The sequence below is a fragment of the Orcinus orca genome, chromosome 1 (assembly GCF_937001465.1).
Source record: "Orcinus orca chromosome 1, mOrcOrc1.1, whole genome shotgun sequence".
Taxonomy (NCBI): domain Eukaryota; kingdom Metazoa; phylum Chordata; class Mammalia; order Artiodactyla; family Delphinidae; genus Orcinus; species Orcinus orca.
In genome coordinates, this window is record NC_064559.1 from 200,035,750 (window position 1) to 200,055,144 (window position 19,395).

At 41.1% G+C, this 19,395-nt stretch overlaps 1 protein-coding gene and 1 pseudogene across 1 annotated transcript in view; both read left to right on the plus strand.

Moving 5' to 3' along the window:
- The window catches only part of SDHB (succinate dehydrogenase complex iron sulfur subunit B), a 34,573-nt gene that overhangs the window by 11,377 nt on the left and 3,801 nt on the right, over positions 1-19,395 (plus strand). The window contains exons 3-6 of the mRNA XM_004272452.4: positions 12,926-13,011; positions 15,614-15,750; positions 16,397-16,513; positions 18,931-19,032. Of these exons, the coding sequence (XP_004272500.1) occupies positions 12,926-13,011; positions 15,614-15,750; positions 16,397-16,513; positions 18,931-19,032 (442 nt within the window). The remainder of the gene's footprint in view (positions 1-12,925; positions 13,012-15,613; positions 15,751-16,396; positions 16,514-18,930; positions 19,033-19,395) is intronic.
- On the plus strand, positions 1,690-6,378 carry LOC101278333 (protein FAM210A-like; annotated as a pseudogene).

Below are 19,395 nucleotides of genomic sequence, written 5' to 3' on the forward strand. Positions count from 1 at the left end.
AAACCACAGGTACTTTAAATGCTTTTTTTAAACTCTATCAACACACAAACTCTTTTAATAAGATAGAGTTAATTGATATATAATCTTCTTCTCAGACAAAATTATCAAATATTCAGCAACCAAAAATTATTAATAAAATTCAAAGAAAGGGAAATTGTACAGGCCACATTTTCTGACCGTAATACAATAAAACTAAAAATTCATATTAAGAACAAAAAAACCCTAATTACTTGGAAATTTAAAGCACTCTTTTAAATAACTACTTGATTAAGGAATAATAAAAATATTATTATCAAATACTTAGAAAATAAAAACATTGCAAATTAAAACTACAGAATGTGATTAAAACTGGAAGAGTTGGGCTTCCCTGGTGGCGCAGTGGTTGGGCGTCCGCTTGCTGATGCAGGGGACACGGGTTCGTGCCCTGGTCCGGGAGAATCCCATATGCCGCGGAGCGGCTGGGCCCGTGAGCCATGGCCGCTGAGCCTGCGCGTCCGGAGCCTGTGCCCCGCAACGGGAGAGGCCACAACAATGAGAGGCCCGCGTACCGCAAAAAAAAAAAAAAACTGGAAGAGTTAAATTCATAGCTCTGTTCTTAACGATAAAATTTAAAGTGATTGCATTTACTTCCAGTAATGGCAGGATAGTTTCCCTCATACTAACCCTTCAACTAATAATAACTGTACACTCTGGTTTATAAGATAAATATAAGAAGCAATGACCTGAAGGCACAGGAGAGTGACCAAAGCAGGCAGACACTGGAAGGGAGTTGACACTTGGAAGTATAGGGTGTTGCTTGGATAAATAAACGGGTTTTGCATGTTTTTTTTACCTGAGGGCAAGCCCCGCTTAATGTGGGAGTGCAAGGGCTAAAACTCGATTTAAAAAAATCACAGTCTAGGGACTTCCCTGGTGGCAGTGGTTAAGAATCCGCCTGCCAATGCAGGGGACATGGTTTTGAGCCCTGTTCCAGGAAGATCCCACATGCCACAGGGCAATGAAGCCTGTGCGCCATAACTACTGAGCCTGCGCTCTAGAGCCTGCGAGCCACAACTACTGAAGCCCACACGCCTAGAGCCTGTACTCCACAACAAGAGAAGCCACCGCAGTGAGAAGCCCGCACACCGCAACAAGGACTGGCCCGCGCACCCCAACAAAGAGTAGCCCCTGCTCACCGCAACTAGAGAAAGACCACGTGAAGCAACGAAGACCCGATGCAGCCGAAAATAAATTTATTGAAAACAAAGACAAGAAAACCCCACAGTCTTAGTGTGGTCACTAGCTTGAATAACCAGATGATATACTTGGAAGCTACCATAGCACCAGAAAATGAGGGGGAAATTCTGGAAAGAAGTACAGAGGGGGAGCCCCAAATTCTATTTATGAACTGTGCCCAGATCTTGAGTTCAGCCATACTAGTTGTTGCTTTAAAAAAAAATCAGGCCGTACTGAGGGCACCAGCAAGAGCGGGTGCGAGCGGGTGGCTGGTGGAGCTGGTGTGTCGGGTGGGCGGGCTGGAAGCTGAGTCACCTGAGCCCGCAGCTTCCAGCACCCTGACCCACGCTCGGCTTGTCACTCTGGAGGGATGGTGGAGGGGCTCGGAGCAGCTACACAGCGGGGAGCGGCAGCAGCGGCCTCAGGTCCTGAGTCTCTATGGAAGCTGAAATCCATCAATCTCCGTTCTTCAAAATGCAGTGAAATGTACCAAAGACTGTATTCCGACTGGCATGTAGGACATGCATGGAACCAGATAAAGCTGGTCTTTGGGGACACTGTCAAAACATAAAGGAGCCATTACTTTTATATACGTCGGAATCCAGAGTGGTTTGGGTACCGGGCCCTCGGAAACGATGGCTACACTTACCTGCTGCCCAGCGTGCTGCAAAGGAAAGGAAGCCATTCATTGCTCATACACGCCAACCAGGGGTCCTTCACCATAAACAGTGGGAGTAGGATATCTTATCCAAGAGGGTTCTGTCATCCAGTGCTACATCCCCAGGAACTCCCTCCAAAAAAAAGGAAGAACCTGATCCTTTACAAGACAGATCAGTTAGTCCTTACCAACGATTTAAGACAACATTTAGGGCTTCCCTGATGGCACAGTGGTTAAGAATCCGCCTGCCAATGCAGGGGACAAAGTTTCAAGCCCTGGTCCGGGAAGATTCCACATGCTGCGGAGCAACTAAGCCCATGCGCCGCAACTACTAAGCCTGTGCTCTAGAGCCCGCGAGCCATAACTACTGAGCCCACGTGCCACAACAACTGAAGCCTGTGCGCCTAGAACCCATGCTACGCAACAAAGAGAAGCCACCACAATGAGAAGCCGGCGCACCGCAACAAAGAGTAGCCCTCTCTCACTGCAACTAGAGAAGGCCCGCACGCAGCAACAAAGACCCAACACAGCCAAAAATAAAATAAATAAAAATAAATAAATTTATTTTTTAAAAAAAGAAAACATTTAGATAATATGGGAAAGTTTTGATTCCAGTGCATCTAATAACTTCTGGTGTTTGGTTTGGAATGTTTTATTATGCAGCCATAAAAGGAGTGAATGTCGTTCCTTTTCTAGAACTTACTGGGTTACCTGACAGCGTAGTAAACATTCTGAAAAATTCCCAGAGTGGAAATGCACTAACAGCATATGCCCTGTTGAAGATTGCAATGCCTTCGCAGTACACTGTGACCCCGGGGGGGACCTCCTTCACTGTGAAGTACCTGCGCAGCCACGGCTACATGTCGACGCCACCTCCTGTGAAGGAGTATCCGCAAGACAGGATGGAGGAGACAAAAGAGCTCCTCACAGAGAAGCTGGAGGAGACAAAGGACAGGCTCAGTGAAAAACTGCAAGAGACCAAAGGAAAGGCTTCTTTTAAGAAAAAAGTGGAATAGGGTGCCTTATATACCAGGTTATAGACAGTTCCTGCACTTTAACCCTTGGAGACTATGGACAAAGGTACATGCTCTTGATTATTTTTTTGGTTAGCAGCCTAAATATAGCAGTTCTTTGAGGGTTAAAGAACTAAGATAACTTTTTAAAGTTAAACATCACTAGAAAAATCAGTGTTTTTTGAAAAGAAAAAATGAATCCAGTATAAGAATTTCACGTCTGTAGCAGCGTTAAGCAGTCGTTCATGTCTTCAGTCATCCTTGCTTTGTGTTTAGATAGATGCAGCTGCTCTCTCCTTGAATAGCTGATGCAGCCCTCCACAGATTTAACTCTAGGTCTTCATCTTTGTTATTCATTGAGGTTTTAACTATATTCAGTTCTCAGTGTGGAGACAAACTGTTATCATCAGAACTGCTTGTGAATAAGAGGATATTTAGTCTTTCTATAAAGACAGTATATAATGGTTACATACCAAGTTAAAATGTAGACTTCATATGAAGAAAGCTGAATGAAAATTGGGTCATGTATATGTAAATAAGATGTATTGGTTATATGTAAATGAAAAATTGACCCTTTAAAAACGATTTTTACCTGAAGCTTGCCAGAATCAAATTTTTTAAGCAAATCTGTGCAGCATAGCACTTTCTCACCCAGAACGTAAAACTGTTATTCCTGCATCATGTTCTCTCCAACTGATCTCTCAGAGGAAAAGGGAAAATCATCACACCTTAAGTTTATGGTGGAGATCAGACACCCTTAGCAGTGCCTGGAGCTTGTGGTTCTCAGCAGTGCAGGTTTGGGAGGATGGGACCTGTCTGTCCCTGCCACCTGGTCTCCACCAGCCAGAGTCAGTCTCGATTCCATTTTGGAGTAAAATTTTAAGATTGTAGCCGCTGTTTTCCTCTTGCATTGAAACATCCTTACTTGAGCATTTTACTTGAATTTTCTAAATAGCAAAGCTATCATTAAAACCTGCTTGGAATGAAATTCAGTCATGTCAGATGTGAAAGTTGCCGCAGTTTGTGTGGGTGTGTTTGAGGGTGTGTTTGAGGATGTGTTTGTGTGTTTCCTCTTGCTCTGCCTTTACTTCAGTTCTAACCTTTGAATTGAAAGAGGGAACGGGCCTCTTTCTACACTGTCCTTGTTATGGGTGATCTGATAAGGCAAGAGAATGCCAGAAATAGTCCCACCATCACTGCTGTGAGGCCGGGTTTTCGTATTAAATACTGAGTTTGGCCAAATTTTGAGAATACTTTAAAGGGAAAATAATGTTTACATTTGATACATCTAATCATTATATTGGCTGTGCTGTGGTTGGACTCTTCTTTGTGGGGGTGGGTGGAGTGGTGAGGGGGCAGGGCTCACTCTGCCACATGCAGGCCTGATAAGGCAGGATGGTTTGTCTCCTGATACAGATCAAACGTGTGATTTCAAATTGACAGCACATTTTCAAATCTAAAAACAGTGAACGTGTTTTAGCTTGTTTATTAAATAATTCACATTTTTGAGTATATTAAATGCTAAGATAGATATGAACGAATTTGTTTATTTTTAACCACTGAGACTGCCTGGTTTAAAATCATGTGTTATATGAAATTTACTTTTCACATTGCATAGGGCGTGTTTTCCAATGAGGATAAATTGTGGGTTTTAGAAGCACTAATAATCCTGAGTTTCCACCTTTGGTTCAGCCCATTTGAGATTTGTTGCCATCCAGTTTCATAATTGTGTTGTATTTGTCCAGTTACAGAAAGTGAGGCGCTGGGGAGTGCTTTGAAATTCTCTAGTGAAACATTCTCTGAAGGTGTTAAAAAAGAAAAAAATCACTCTTCTGAGAAGCATGATACAGTCCAAGGTTACTACAGCATGTTATTCATAAGGTCCAGCGTACAACCCAAAATTACTAATCATACAAAGAAACAGTGAAAAGTGAAAAGACAATCAGTGGAGACCAGCCTTGAAGCAACCCAGTTGTGGGAACTAGCAGAAAGGATTTTAAGCAATTATAATTGTGTTCATAGATAAAGGAAGATACGCTCATGATGGGATAGGAAATCTCAGCAGAGACTTAGAAACTATTGATAATTAAAAAGGACCAATGGAAAATCTGGAACTGAAAAATACAATATCTGAAATAGAAAATTCACTGGATAGGCTTAACAGCAGGTTGGAAATGACAGTAGGAAGATTTGGTGAACCTGAAAGTAAATTACTAGGAAGTGTCTATTCTTAAGACAAAAAGGAAAAAAAGATTTTTTAAAAAGAACCTCATTGATCCATGAAACAGTATCAGAAGGTCTAACACACGTGTAATTGGGAGTCCCAGAAGGAGTGGAGTGGGAGAATGGGCAAAAAATATATTTGAAAAGGTAATGGCCAAGAATTTCTCAAACTTGTGAAAAACATAATTTACATATTCAAGAATCTTAGTGAGGGCTTCCCTGGTGGTGCAGTGGTTAGGAATCCGCCTGCCAATGCAGGGGACATGGGTTCGAGCCCTGGTCCAGGAAGATCCCACATGCTGCGGAGCAACTAAGCCCATGTGCCACAACTACTGAAACCTGCACGCCTAGGGCCTGTGCTCTGCTACAGGAGAAGCCACCACAATGAGAAGCCCATGCACCACAACGAAGAGTAGCCCCCGCTCGCTGCAACTAGAGAAAGCCCTCACAGAGCAACGAAGGCCTAATGCAGCCATAAATAAGTAAATAGATAGATAGATAGATTTTTTTTTAATCTTAGTGAACTCCAAGCCCAACATAAATAAGTAAATAATAAATAAATAAATAGAATCTTAGTGAACTCCAAGCAGGGTAGATATACAGAAAACCACCCAAGCACATCATAATCAAATTACTGAAGATAAAAATAAACAAAATCTTGAAAGCTATGAGAGAAAAACACATTGTATGCAGGGATATGAATGATTGTTTACTACTCATCAGAAATTACAGAAGCCAAAAGACAGTGGAATGTCTTCTCTAAGTTACTAAAAGGAAAGCTCTGTCAACTGAAATTCTGTATTCAGCAAAAAGATCCTTCAAGATGAAGATGAAATTAAGATATTTTCAGATAACAAAAAGTAAAAGGAGTCATAGCTTCCTGTACTGCGTGAAAGAGGAAGTTTTTCAGGCTGAAGAAAAATAATACCAGGTGGGCCAGAGACCTATGCCACATGAAAAAGGAAGTTTTTCAGGCTGAAGAAAAATAATGCCAGGTGGAAACTCAACTCTTAGAAAAGTAATAAAAGGCACTATATATGATAAATACAAAACCATTTTTTTGTCTTAACTTTATTAAAATAGATATGACTGTTTAAAACAAAATCATAGGGACTTCCCTAATGTTCCATTGGGTAAGACTCCACGCTCCCAGTCCAGAGGGCCCGAGTTTGATCCCTGGTCGGGGAACTAGGTCCCACATGCATGCTGCAACTAAGAGTTGGCATGCTGCAACTAAGAGTTCGCCTGCCACAAGTAAGAAGTCCACATGCCGCAACTAAAAGACCCAGCGCAGCCTAAATAAATAAATAAATAATAATGTTTTAAAAACAGAACAAAATTATAACATTGTCTTACATAAAATGTAACTTACATAGAGGTTGGAATGTTGTTACATGAAGTGGTACGATATTAACTCTAAATAGACGGAAAAGTTAAGGACATATAATTCTAGAGTAACCATTTTTTTTAATGCAGAGAGATATATAGCTAAAATGGAATTGGAATATATAAATTAAATATATGTATACTAAAATGGAATTCTGAAAACATTTACTTAATCTAAAAATACTACTTAAAAGAAGGCAGGAAAGAGAGAACAGGGAGAAAGTGTTGGGACAGATAGTAAAATGATAGACCCAAATCCAACCATATCAATAAGTACATCAAATGAAAAGAGACTAAACACTCCAATTAAATGGCAGAGATTGTCAGAATAAGTAAGTACATCAAATGAAGGACTAAACACTCCAATTAAATGCAAAGATTGTCAGAATAAGTAAAGAAGCAAAGCCCAACCACATGCTATTTACAAAAAAATGCACTTTAAAAATTTTTTTGGCCACACTGTGGGGCATGCAGGATCTTAGTTCGCCGACCAGGGATCGAACCCTAACCCCCAGCAGTGGAAGTGTGGAGTCTTAACCACTGTACTGCCAGGGAAGTCCCCCCAAATGCACTTTAAATATAAAGACACAGATAGGTTGAAAGCGAAAGAGTGGAAAACAATATACATGCAATCTGCATTAAACATAAAAAAGAGTGGCTATGGTAATATCAGATAAAGTAGACTACAAGGCAAAGAACACTACTGGAAATAAGAGGGAACATTTCATAATGATAAGGGGATCATTTTATCAGGAAGATATAACAATCATAAATGTGATTATGAAATACACATTCTTTTTAAGTGCACATGCTACATTCACTAAGATACTGGGCCATAAAACAAATTTCAATAAATTTCAGAAAGTTGGAATCTTACAGGGTATAATCTCTGACCACAGTAGAATTAAAATTTAAAGCAGTAACAGCAAGATATTTTAGGTATCAAAGCAGAAATCACAAGGGAAATTAGAGAAGATATTGAACTAAATGATAATGAAAATATAGCATTTCAAAATATGCAAGATGCATCTAAAGCAGTGCTTAGGGGGAAAATTATAGCTTCAAATGCATACATTAAAAGAAAAAAGGTTTAGAATCAGTGATCTAAGATTCTACCCTAAGAAGGCAGAAAAGTAAGAGCAAGGTAAACCAAAAGCAAGTAGAAAAATGAAATAATAAAAATAAGAGCAAATAGGATGGGGGCTGGGGGTAAGACAGCTGGTAGAAAAAAATAAAACCAAAAGTTGTTTTTTTTGGAAACAAATTTGATCATCTCCTAGCCAGACTGGAGAAAAACAAGAGAAAACAAAATCCCAGTATCAAGATGGAAAGAGAGCCTATGGATATTAAAATGATACCGAGAGTATTATGAATAACTTCATGGCAAATTCAATAATTGATGAAATGGACAAATTCCTTGAAAAAATACAACTTACCAGATTGACATAAGATGAAATAGAAAATATGAATAGTTCTATGTTACAGAAATTAAATGTGTTATCAAAAACATTTTCACACGGAAAACTCCAGGCCCAGGTGGCTTCACTGGTGAATCATATCACACATTTAAGAAAAACCTAACACAAATATTCTTTCAGAAAATAAACAAGGAATATTCATTTCCTAGTTCATTTTATGAGGCCATCATAACCTGATACCAAAATCTAACAAAGACATTACAGAAACGAAAATTACAAATTGGTATCGTTCGTGAACATAGACACAAAAATCCTCAAGAAATTTTAGCAATTCAAATCTAGCAATCTATAAAAAGGGATAATGCCTTAATGACCAAGTTTCAGTTTATCTCAGGAATATGAAGTTGGCTTAACACTGGAAAATCAATCATTGTAATTCATCATATAAAGGATAAAGGAGAAAAGCCATAACTCTGCAAATTTGAAAAAGAAGGAAACTTCCTCAACCAGATAAAGAGTATCTAGGGACTTCCCTGGAGGTCCAGTGGGTAAGACTCCACGCTCCCAATGCAGGGGGCCTGGGTTCAATCCCTGGCCAAGGAACTAGATCCTGCATGCATGCCGCAGCTAAGACCCGGCACAGCCAAGATAGACAGATAGACAGGTAAATAAATAAATAAAAATGAATCTTTTTTTAAAAAAAAAGAGTATGTATGGAAAAAGCTACAGCTAACAACATGCTTAATTGTGAAATATTGAATGCTTTATCCATAAGACCTGGAACAAAACAAAGATGTCCACTCTCCACTTCTATTCAGCATTTTACTGTACATTCTAACTAGTGCATTAAAGGCAAATGAAAGAAAAGACATGAAGATCGAAAAGGAGGGAATTAAATTGTCTGTAGTCACAAATAACTTGATTGTTTACGTATAAAATTCCAAGGATCCAAGGAATCTACAAAACTACAAGAACATACTAAGTAAATTTAGCAAGGTTGCAGGATACAAGGTCAATATGCAAAAATAATTTTTTTATACTAGCATCAACCATTCAGAATTTTAAGGTTTTAACCAGGGAAATTAGGCAACAAAAAGGAAGAAAAGGAAATTGGAAAGTAAGAAGGAAACTCTTTCTTTTCACAGATCACATGACCTTGTATATAGAAAATCCTAACAAATTCACACCAAAAAATTATTAGAATCAATAAATTAGTTCAGCAAAGTTGTAGGATACAAGATAAGTATATAAAAATCAATTGTATTTCTGTACACCAGCAATGAACAATCGTAAAATAAGAAAATGATTCCATTTACAGTAACATCAAAAAGAATAAAATACTTAGGAACAAACTTGGCAAAAGGAATGCAAGACTGAAAACTATAGAACATTGTTGAAAGAAACTAACAAAGACCTAAATAAATGGAAAGATATTTCATGTTTCTGGGTTGGAAGACTTAATATTTTTAAGGTAGCAGTGCACCCCCAAGTTTATATACAGATTCACTGTAATCACTCTCAAACCCCAGCAGCCTTTTTTTGCAGAAATTGACGAGCTGATCCTAAAATTCATATGGAAATGCAAGGGACAAAGAATAGCCAGAACAAGCGATTTCTATGTACCAAAATGTTATTTGCAGCATTGTGTGTAACAGGGAAGGATTTTAAGTGTTCTTCCATAGGAAAATGGTTCTTCCATAGGAAAATGGTTCTTCCATAGGAAAATGGTTACGTAATTACAGTCCCTTGGCCGAGTTGTTTTGAATGAAAAAAGCAAGATACTATCATATATATATTGCATTTTTTTAAGTCTGAGAAAATTTATACCAAACTCTTAATATTGCCTACCTATTATGAAATTTAGCATGAGACAGGTTAAGGGAAGAGCTTTAGCTTTTTAGCTATTTATATTTGAAATTTTTATAAAATGCAAATACTAACTTTTGTAACTTAAAGAAAACGAATAAATAGAATTGATGTACATAATTTAAAACATGCCAGGACAAGAATAGACAGATCATTAGAATAAAAAAAGTTCTAGGGAATTCCCTGCCAGTCCAGTGGTTAGGACTCCATGATTTCACTGTCGAGGGCCCATGTTCAATCCCTGGTCAGGGGATTTTCCCCCTAAAGATCCTGCAAGCCACGTGGCATGGCCAAAAAAAAGAAAAAAAAAAGAGTTCCAAAATAGACTACATTATATATAAAATTCTAGTATAGAATGGGGCGGTTGGAGGGGGAGCATCACCAATCAGAAGCAAAAGAGGGTTTAGTCAGTCAGTGATTTGGAGCAGTTGATTAGCAATTTTTGCAACTTGGGGGAAATAATTTTAAAATGGAAGAAAATTCAAAATATTCATCAAACCTCAGGAAGGAGTGTGGTCTTTTAGACTTAAAAGAGGATAGTATCATAAGGGGAAAAGTGGTCAGCTTTTAACAATGTAAACATTTAAATTTTATGTGTGTTTGAAAATTTTGATTACTGGGGGTTTCCCTGGGGGGCCAGTGGTTAAGACTCTGCGCTGCCAGTGCAGGCAGCGCGGGTTTGATCCCTGGTCGGGGAACTAGGATCCTACATGCTGCGTGGAGCGGCCTTTAAAAAAAAATAAAAGTGAAAAAAAATTTTTGATTACCAAAATCAGAAGTCAGATAGCCACTTGCTGGTTGAGGGCGGGAGCAAGATTAGCAACAGATGTATTAGATGTGTGATGCTGTGGTATATATTTGGTCTTGTTCTGTCTTCTAAAACCCTTGTAATCCTAAAGAATAAGAACTATAGGGTCATCTTTTGTTATATTTTGTTTTCGTTCCCAGTTCCTGAAATAGCTTCAGAAAATAATAAAGGTGAAATGGGTTATCTTTTGTTATTCATAACAAGCCCGTTTCAACCACACCTGAGTTTATATTAATGCGATGATTTCTTAAAAAGCCCCTGGATAACCACTGGATGGGGGCTGGTTGCTAGGGAATCCAACCATGTGATTAGAGGGCTGGAACTTTCAGCCCCATCCCCTGACCTCCCAGGAGGGGAGAGGGGGTAGAAGTTGAATCAGTTACCAGAGACCAATGGTATAGTCAATCATCCCTACGTAATTAAGCCTTCATAAAAATCCTTGAAGTACACGGTTCAGAGAGCTTGGGTTGGTAAACTCCAGGAGGTGCTGGGAGAGTGGCCTGCAGGAGAGGGTATGGAAGCTCTCCTCCCCTTCCCACATACCTTGCCCTGTGTGTCTCTTCCATTTGGCTGTTGCAGGGTTGATCCTTTTATAATAAACCAGTAATCTAGTCAGTAAACTTTTTTTTTTAATTCTGTGAGCCACTCCGATTGATAGTGGCAGAATTGAGTTACACTGTGGGACACCCACTTGGTGTTGCAGAATTGCTTGGCATGGGAAAGACACCCACACATTTGGTGACCAGAAGTGAAGTATTGGGAGTTAGTAGTACAGAAAAACAGAAGAGTTTTTGTTTTAGAAGATGGTAGGCTCAGATCTTTAAAAGAAAAAAAAAAAAAATCCCCAGACTTCAGTAAACAAAGAGGCAAAGAACATGGACAGACTGAGTCTATAGAATTAGTCCACTAGAATGAACGCTCTGTGCGGGCAGGAATTTGCATCTGTTTTGTCCTCTGGTGTATCTCTAGCACCTAGAACAGAACCTGGTACAGAGAAGGCTTTCAGTAAATAATTGGTAAGTGAGGAAAGCTCAGTGAATTTATGACAAATATTCAATCACTGTAGTATTCAGAGATCTCAAATTAAAACACTGACAGTAATAACTTCTCCGTTCTCAGAATAGCAGAGGTTTTTAAAGGTTACAATTCCCAGTGTTAGCAGAGGTACAGTGAAAAAGGTATAGCATATTGTTGGTAGAAATACGTACAGATAATGCAGGTATGTTAACCAACCTTATTATGGTAATCATTTCACTATATATCAAATTACCATGTTATACACTTTAAATTTACACACTATTATTTGTCAGTAATCTCAAAGCTGAGGGGAAAAAAGAAATAGAGACAAAGAAAGGAAATTGGAGGGGGGGGGTCGCATATTTTTTTAAATCCCATTCATAGAAAATTACTGAGAGGAGCGCAGGTAGCAGTGGCAACCAGGAAGTAGATTTGCTGAGCGCTTCTCTATGCCAGGTGCTATAACAATTGCACATTTTGTTTTGTTTTTTAATTTTATTGAAGTATAGTTGATTTACAGTGTTGTGTTAATTTCTGTACAGCAAAGTGACTCAGTTATACATACATATATTATGTTAAACATACATGTATTCTTTTTCGTTATAGTTTATCACAGGATATTGAATATAGTTCACTGTGCTATACAGTAGGACCTTGTTGTATGTTTTTATTTCATCTTCATAATAATCCTGTGATACAAATAATAATTCCATTTTACAGATAAAGAGACTGAGGCTCAGAGAGAATAAGCCATTTCCATAGAGTCACGGTCTCTGCATGATGATAATCATAGTGAGACCAAATATCTGTGGCAGACACTGCTCTGAGTGTTTCATTTTCCTCTATGTTAATTCACCTGCAGCAGTCCTGTGAGATGTGGGCGTTGCTCTCTGTGCTTTGTAGATAGGAAGCTGTTAACTAACCATATAAAGCTACTTACTATTTTTGTCCAAAAAAATAAAACTAAAATTTGAAATAAATTATTTTGGAAAACTTTTCAGTGAGCTTTAGAAGAAAAAATAAAAACTGCCAGTATATGGAAGTTGTCTCCTAACCTAAATATTTCTCTTCTTCTTTGGCTTTCCATTTCCTAGAAATGTATATGCAGTGTGGCACTTAAAATGTGTAAGAATGTGCAAAAATAAAACTATGGAAAAAATTCTGAATGTGACCTGAGAAGGCCATGGATAAGAAGAGCAGCTAATATATGCAGCTGTCTCAGATCATATTTTGATAAAGTGTAGGGAGATTGAACTTCACATAAGTACAACTGGGTCTTTTATTTTTGTGAGTTTTTTTCTTTTTTTTTTTTTTTGGTCAGCTGTGGTCCTATGGTGTTGGATGCTTTAATCAAGATTAAGAATGAAATTGATTCTACCTTGACCTTCCGAAGATCGTGCAGAGAAGGTAAGCATTTCCTTCCCTGTTGTTAGGCTTGGACACTTTCGTTCTGTTTCCCAAAAGAAGCCTGGGCTGGCCAGAACTGATACCAGGGGATACCTGGAGGATGGCTGCAGCGCTCTGCCAGGTGACCTTGCCACAAGTCACACTTCCTTTTCTTAGGCAGAAGTGTTGGAAATTTGAACTGTGGTATAAGTTCTGGTTTCTAAGTTTGCTCCCCTTCAGGAGCTTTCACTTGCATGGTTACTGCTTCTGGCGGTCCCTGTGAGCTGCTGCATCCTTCAAGGACCAGCTCAGATATGCTAGCTGGTCACCGCAGAGCTCTTCTTTAGGGGAGTAGTGGGGAATTTCTAGCTGGTGCTCGTGCACACTTAACACGTGTCCAACAAGGGGGACATGCATCCCCTTCCAGCTCCCAGCATTACACGTGCACAGAGCAGGTGGTCAGTAGGAATGTTCTGGATGTAAACAGCGATTCCTACAGTGTGCTGCTGATTCCAGGCAGTGTGCATACCGACATTCTTTAATAGCTATGTATTGATTTTATGTACTAGAAAAATAGAATTACTAATGACAGTGTAACAGTGATAGAAATGATTTTTAAATATAATTTTAAGGTAAACTGAATTGATTTAAAGTAGACTCCTAAGTAATCATTCAGATGGTTCTCAGGTGTGGGAAGAATCGCACGGGGGTGCTCTGACGGCTAACTGATCCTGGTGGCTGTGGAACACAGACTGTGCAGACTCCATTCTGTGCACTTCACGTGAGATAGACAGGTGCTGTTACCATTTACACTCAGCGTACATGTGAAGAAACTGAGGCCCAGGGAGGTTAAGGGACTTCTGAAAGGACACAGAGATGGTGAGTCGGGAGCCAGGACTCAGCCAAAGTTGTCAGATTCCAGAATTACACTCTCAGGTGATACACTTACTGGCCGGGCTCGGAAAACCTGGGATAAAACCAAAACAGGGCAGCTGGGGCCAAGACCAAGGGCTGTGATCGAACTTTCTCCCTAAAATAACCTTCCATAAAAGAAAAAGTCATTATAGCTATTGGCCCATCACTCTTTATCTGTGTTCTGCTGTACATCTCAAGCATTTAAAGTCCTACTTCTAAGACATCTGTTTTGATTCAGCTAATCTTACAGGATTGGATTCAGTGTAGCAGATGCTAAGGGTATGACAGTTTGGCTGAATCCTGCTGTTTAGGGAACATTCTGCTGTAATTAAGTACCAGCCTTCCCACATAAGTCCTGACAACACAGGAAATAGACGCTTTTCAGTAAGCTTCCCCATAAAACTCTTTCAGAGCCAAGAACACAAGGTGTGGCCCATGTGGGCAAAAAAAAAAATGAGGCAGAATGATATTAATTGTGGCTACTTCTGTTTCCCTTGTAGTTTGTGAAGAGAATTTCCAGGGGAGCCTTTTTAAGAGAAGTCTCCTTGGATTTTTATTATTATTGTATTTATACCATTTCTTATCAAAGCACACTGCTCTGCTGGATGCCAGGCTCACAGAAATGTGCTGATAATATTCGACCTCTTGGGGAACTGTAGGAGTATTTGCTTAAGTGGATACTTGTGTCCTATTATACTTTTATTAAGATTAACGGGAGGGGGAGAGAAAGTTGATAACCCAGTCCAAGTTTCACAAGTAACCACATTTCTCTGGCCTAACTACTTTCAAAAAACAGCTTCAGTCCAAAAAAAAAAAAAGAAAAAAAACAGCTTCAGAAGAAGTGGTAGCAGGGGCTTAGAGCGCGTAGTCATTTGTAACTCTGAAATACCTAGGGAAATTCCATACACAGGAAGTGAGTCCAGGCTAAGAAAATTCTCGTTTCAGGGTCCTTGGTCAGCACCTTATTTTGCTTACTTTGGTTTGGTTTCACATTAGCTCATCCTCCTTGAAAAGTCAGTGCTAAGGCAGCTTTTGTGGGTTTCATGTCCCCAGTGTAGGCTTTGTGGAGACAATAGAATGAGATCTGTCTCTGGACAGTCTGTATCCAGGCCTCAACTTTAAGATGACCAAGACAGTGTTGATTTATTTTGGGGTGTTATATCTGTTAAGAGTTTGAGTCCAGGGAATTCCCTGGCGGTCCAGTGGTTAGGACTCTGTGCTTTCACTGCCGTGGGCCTGGATTCAATCCCTGGTCAGGGAACTAAGATCCCACTAGCCTTGTGGTGCGGCCAAAAAAAAAAAAAGCTTAAGAAAAATAGAGTTTGAGTTCAAATAACAGTGACTTTAAAAAAAAAAAAAAAAAAATGGTTTTTCTCTCAAAATACATGAAGCAAGGAACTAGGACTGGTGTGGGCCCTCCGTGATGCCAGCAGCACCCCAGGCTCGTCTGTGTTCCAGTGCCATCCTGAGCAGATAGCTTCCAACCTCAGGGTTGCCTCCTGGTTTCACAACATGGTTTTTGGAACTACAGCCGTTAGATCTACATTCTAAGAAGAATGGGAAGGAGAAAAGGCAGCGGGCACCTCTGCACAGGTGTATTCCATGTCAGTGCTACTCCTGCTGGTAGAGTAAGGACAGTCGGGAAGGGAGAATTGCAGCTGGACTGCCTCCAGCTGGGTAGGGGAGTGTTAACTGTGCTGTGTCTCAGGCATCTGCGGCTCCTGTGCCATGAACATCAATGGAGGCAACACTCTCGCTTGTACCCGAAGGATTGACATCAACCTCAACAAAGTTTCCAAAATCTACCCTCTTCCACATATGTATGTGATAAAGGATCTTGTTCCTGTGAGTTCCTGCCCATGTGTGTGTGTGTCTCCCCACCACCCCAGCACCTCCCGCCCGCTTTTTTTTTTTTTAAGGGGGGCAGGAGGTATGTGTGTTGTGCTATAGTTCTTCAGGGCAGGGTTTTTTCCTGTCTTGAGTTTAGTTAAGGAATTTGAATGGCAGAAGATAAATGGCCTAGAAGGTCATCCAGCAGCTCATTTGGTGAGGATTGTTTGGGAATAACAGGGCACAGAATTTTAGACCTGGAACAGTTTCAGAAATGAAGAATTTGGCCATAACAACAAAGAGTTCATGTGGCAAATACCAGTTGGGAATGCAGCCGTTCTTATGTGTTTTCATGTCTACCTCCCTATATTTGACCACCTTCCCTTTCCCTGACTGGGTGTTCTCAAGGGCATCTGAGGAGAAAGGACTGTGGGATTGGAAAGTTTCCCAAGTGGGTGAAGGAGAAATTCCCTAACCACGCTTACATGTGACCACTTCTCCTTTCGTGACCTTTGCATGTATCAATGCCAAAGGAGGAGAGTCTGACTACTGCCTGTCACAGGGCAGGAAAGTGGGCGGTGTCCCAAAAATGGGATAAGTAGGAAAGCTAAGGAGTGGTGGTGGAATCTGACCCATTTCTTCTTCTTCCTCTTAACCTCAGGATTTGAGCAACTTCTATGCCCAGTACAAGTCCATTGAGCCTTATTTAAAGAAGAAGGATGAATCCCAGGAAGGCAAGAAGCAGTATCTGCAGTCCATAGAAGATCGTGAGAAACTGGTCATTAGTCCCTGTTCATTGTCTTGACTTGAGGAATTTTGTTGCAAAGATGTTTGTCAGGAAGTGGGGCTTAGGGGCAGAGGGGATGGGGGGCACAGCATGGGATCATGCAGAACATTCAGCGTCTTCTGGAAAGGAACTTGAGAACCATCTGTCCAAGGGTTGGACACCCATCCTATCGGGGCCAGGTGGGTAGTGAGAACCTATGAAGGGCGCAGAGAGGACCAAGGCCCTGGAGTGCTCTGCCTAGAGGGGCTCACTGCTACCGTGTTGCCAGACATTTGTCTTTTTCAAAAGAAACCAGGATGTCGATCGCCAGGTCTTGAAAAGTTGACAGCTAAATCAGAGTTACTCTTTAACCCTGTGGGCAACTAAAACACATGCCGGCTGTTTGCGGTCCTGCTGCCACCACCCTGTTTGCAGATGGGAGTGAGAGAAGCCGATAGCAAAATTGGAACTAGAACTTGGTGCTTTCCTGACACCACACGTCTAGTGACGCAGTGTGGGCTTGTGACAGGCCCACTCACTCTTGGAGTTGCTACCCCTGGGTACAGGCTATGAAGTCTCTGCAAGTGAAGGGGTTATTAGCGAGCTTGTAGTCTCTTTCTCGTGTACACTTCTACCTCCTCTAAGAAGGAGGCACGCACACTCACTGCCTGCACACTTGGTGTCCTTTGGAGAGGAAGAAGTGGGAAGGGGACCAGATGGAGATAGGTCCCAACATCATGCCTACACGAGGGAAGGACTCGTGCTGTCTCAGGGTCACCACTTCATTCGTTTACATGACAGTCCGTTAGCAGACTGAGCGCACCTCAAGGGCAGGGGCTGTGTCTTATACCCCTTTCTGGATCCCAGGATCCTGGCATGTGCTGTCTTATCAACAAATATGAGTTGTGTGAATGAATAAATGAATTCTGCCTTTTAGGTCTGGGGGAACATGTAGCCCCTCTCCTCTTCCCCATAAAATATTAAGAAAGGAAGGTCCTGGTAAGAATGCCCAGCTCTGTCGTCATCGAGATGTTGAGGGTCAGCGTGGTGATGTTGTAATTCAGAGCAAGCCTTCTCTTCCAAGAGTTTCTTGTTCTCAGGACATAGCTCTGCCCAGTTTCTAACTCCAGGGAGTCTGACGCATCCCAGGGTCCAGGTTGGAACTGGCCACCCTGGCCCAGCTTGTCATTTCACAGTCCTCAGGTAGGAAAGCTTGTAGCTTATAAACATCTCCTTGATGTACTATTTTTAGGGATTGGAGGGTTCCCCTGAGCATGTTTTCTAGGTAGTCAAAATTCACTCATTTAAATACCAAACATTTGCTTATTTAGCATTTTTCACTTCTTCAAATTAATATTGCTGAACCTAACTTTTTTTCATGATTTTAAAAGCCATAATGCTCATTATAGGTAATTGGAAAAGAAAACTAATTTTCAAATAATCTATAATTCCACCACCCAAAGGTAATCTCTATCGACAACTACCCTTTTATAAGTAAAGAATATGACTATCGTGAAGGCTCTTAATCCTGTGACCTTATGCTTTCTAGACAGTGGAGCCAGTTTACACTCTCACCAGCTGCCTGAACAGAACATAAATTTTGTTGAAGACTCTTGGTTACAATCATGACCATCAACTCTGTGTCATCTGTTTTCAGCTGTCACTTCACATGTCAGCGTGCCCTCCTGTTTTGCCACTTTTAATCAGTTTCTGTTGTTCTCCAAATCAGAAAGTCCAGTTAGAACTGGTTGGGCGTGTTGAGTCAGTGTGGCAGTGTTAGAGGACGGATTTCAGAGTCAGGCCGCCTGGGGGCCCATCCCAGCTCTGCTGTTTGCAGCTGTGTGACCCTCGGCAAGTGACCTAACTTCTCTGAGCCTCAGTTCCTTACCTGTAAAATGGGAATCTCATAGCGCTCACCCCAGGATTATTGTGACAATCAAATGAGGTAGTCAGTAAGGCACATGGTGCTCAGTGCTGGTTGGCTGTTTAGGATAATGTTGATGTTCCTATCGAAAACTTGAGGTGTCTGCTGAGCCAGGGCAGAGGCTGGTGTAGACTCCAGATGCCTCAGCACTCAGGGCCTTTTTAATTTCTGCTAGACTGCATTCGAGGTGGTAAGTTCTTTTCATGTTTTTGTTTTTGTTTTTTTTTTTAAGATAAGTGAGGGGTTATTTATTAAAGGATGAATACACTGTACTTGGACTTAAGAACTCTGGGCTCTAATCCAGCAAATGTCTAAATTTCAATTCCAAGATCTTTTTTATGAATCTGATAAATCTCTGCAAACCACTCCTAGGATTTTGCCAAGAAAACTCACGTGCGAGTAGGCACTTTGTTCATGCACTGACCCCAGACCTCGCATTTAATCAGCTCAGAACACGACCATCTCTTCCATGGTGGGCTCCTGACTGCCCTTTCTCCCCGCACAGGACGGGCTCTATGAGTGCATTCTCTGCGCCTGCTGCAGCACCAGCTGCCCGAGCTACTGGTGGAATGGAGACAAGTACTTGGGACCCGCAGTTCTTATGCAGGTAAGGCGCTCCTTCATTTCTGTAAGAGAAATGGAAACCGACGTTCTGAGGGGCGATGGCTTCCTTCTTTGGCATCCATTACAAACGGTAATTGGTTGCATCACCTTCACTTGGCTTTCAGTAAATCTGGGGCTTCATCTGCAAAATGCCTTCACTTAGTGTGGTGAGGGTCACGCCAAGGGGCGGTGGCTGCGGGTTGGCACACCAGGCCTTGCAGATGTTTCAGATGTTTCCTGTGCTGCTGGCTCTTCCCTGCCCACCTGCCCGCTTTCCCCGGACTGCATCTGTCAGAAGGCTCCCCATCTCCGTCTCACGGGATTTTTAACGTGGAAGCAGGGGAGAGAGAAATTTCGTTGAGGCGCA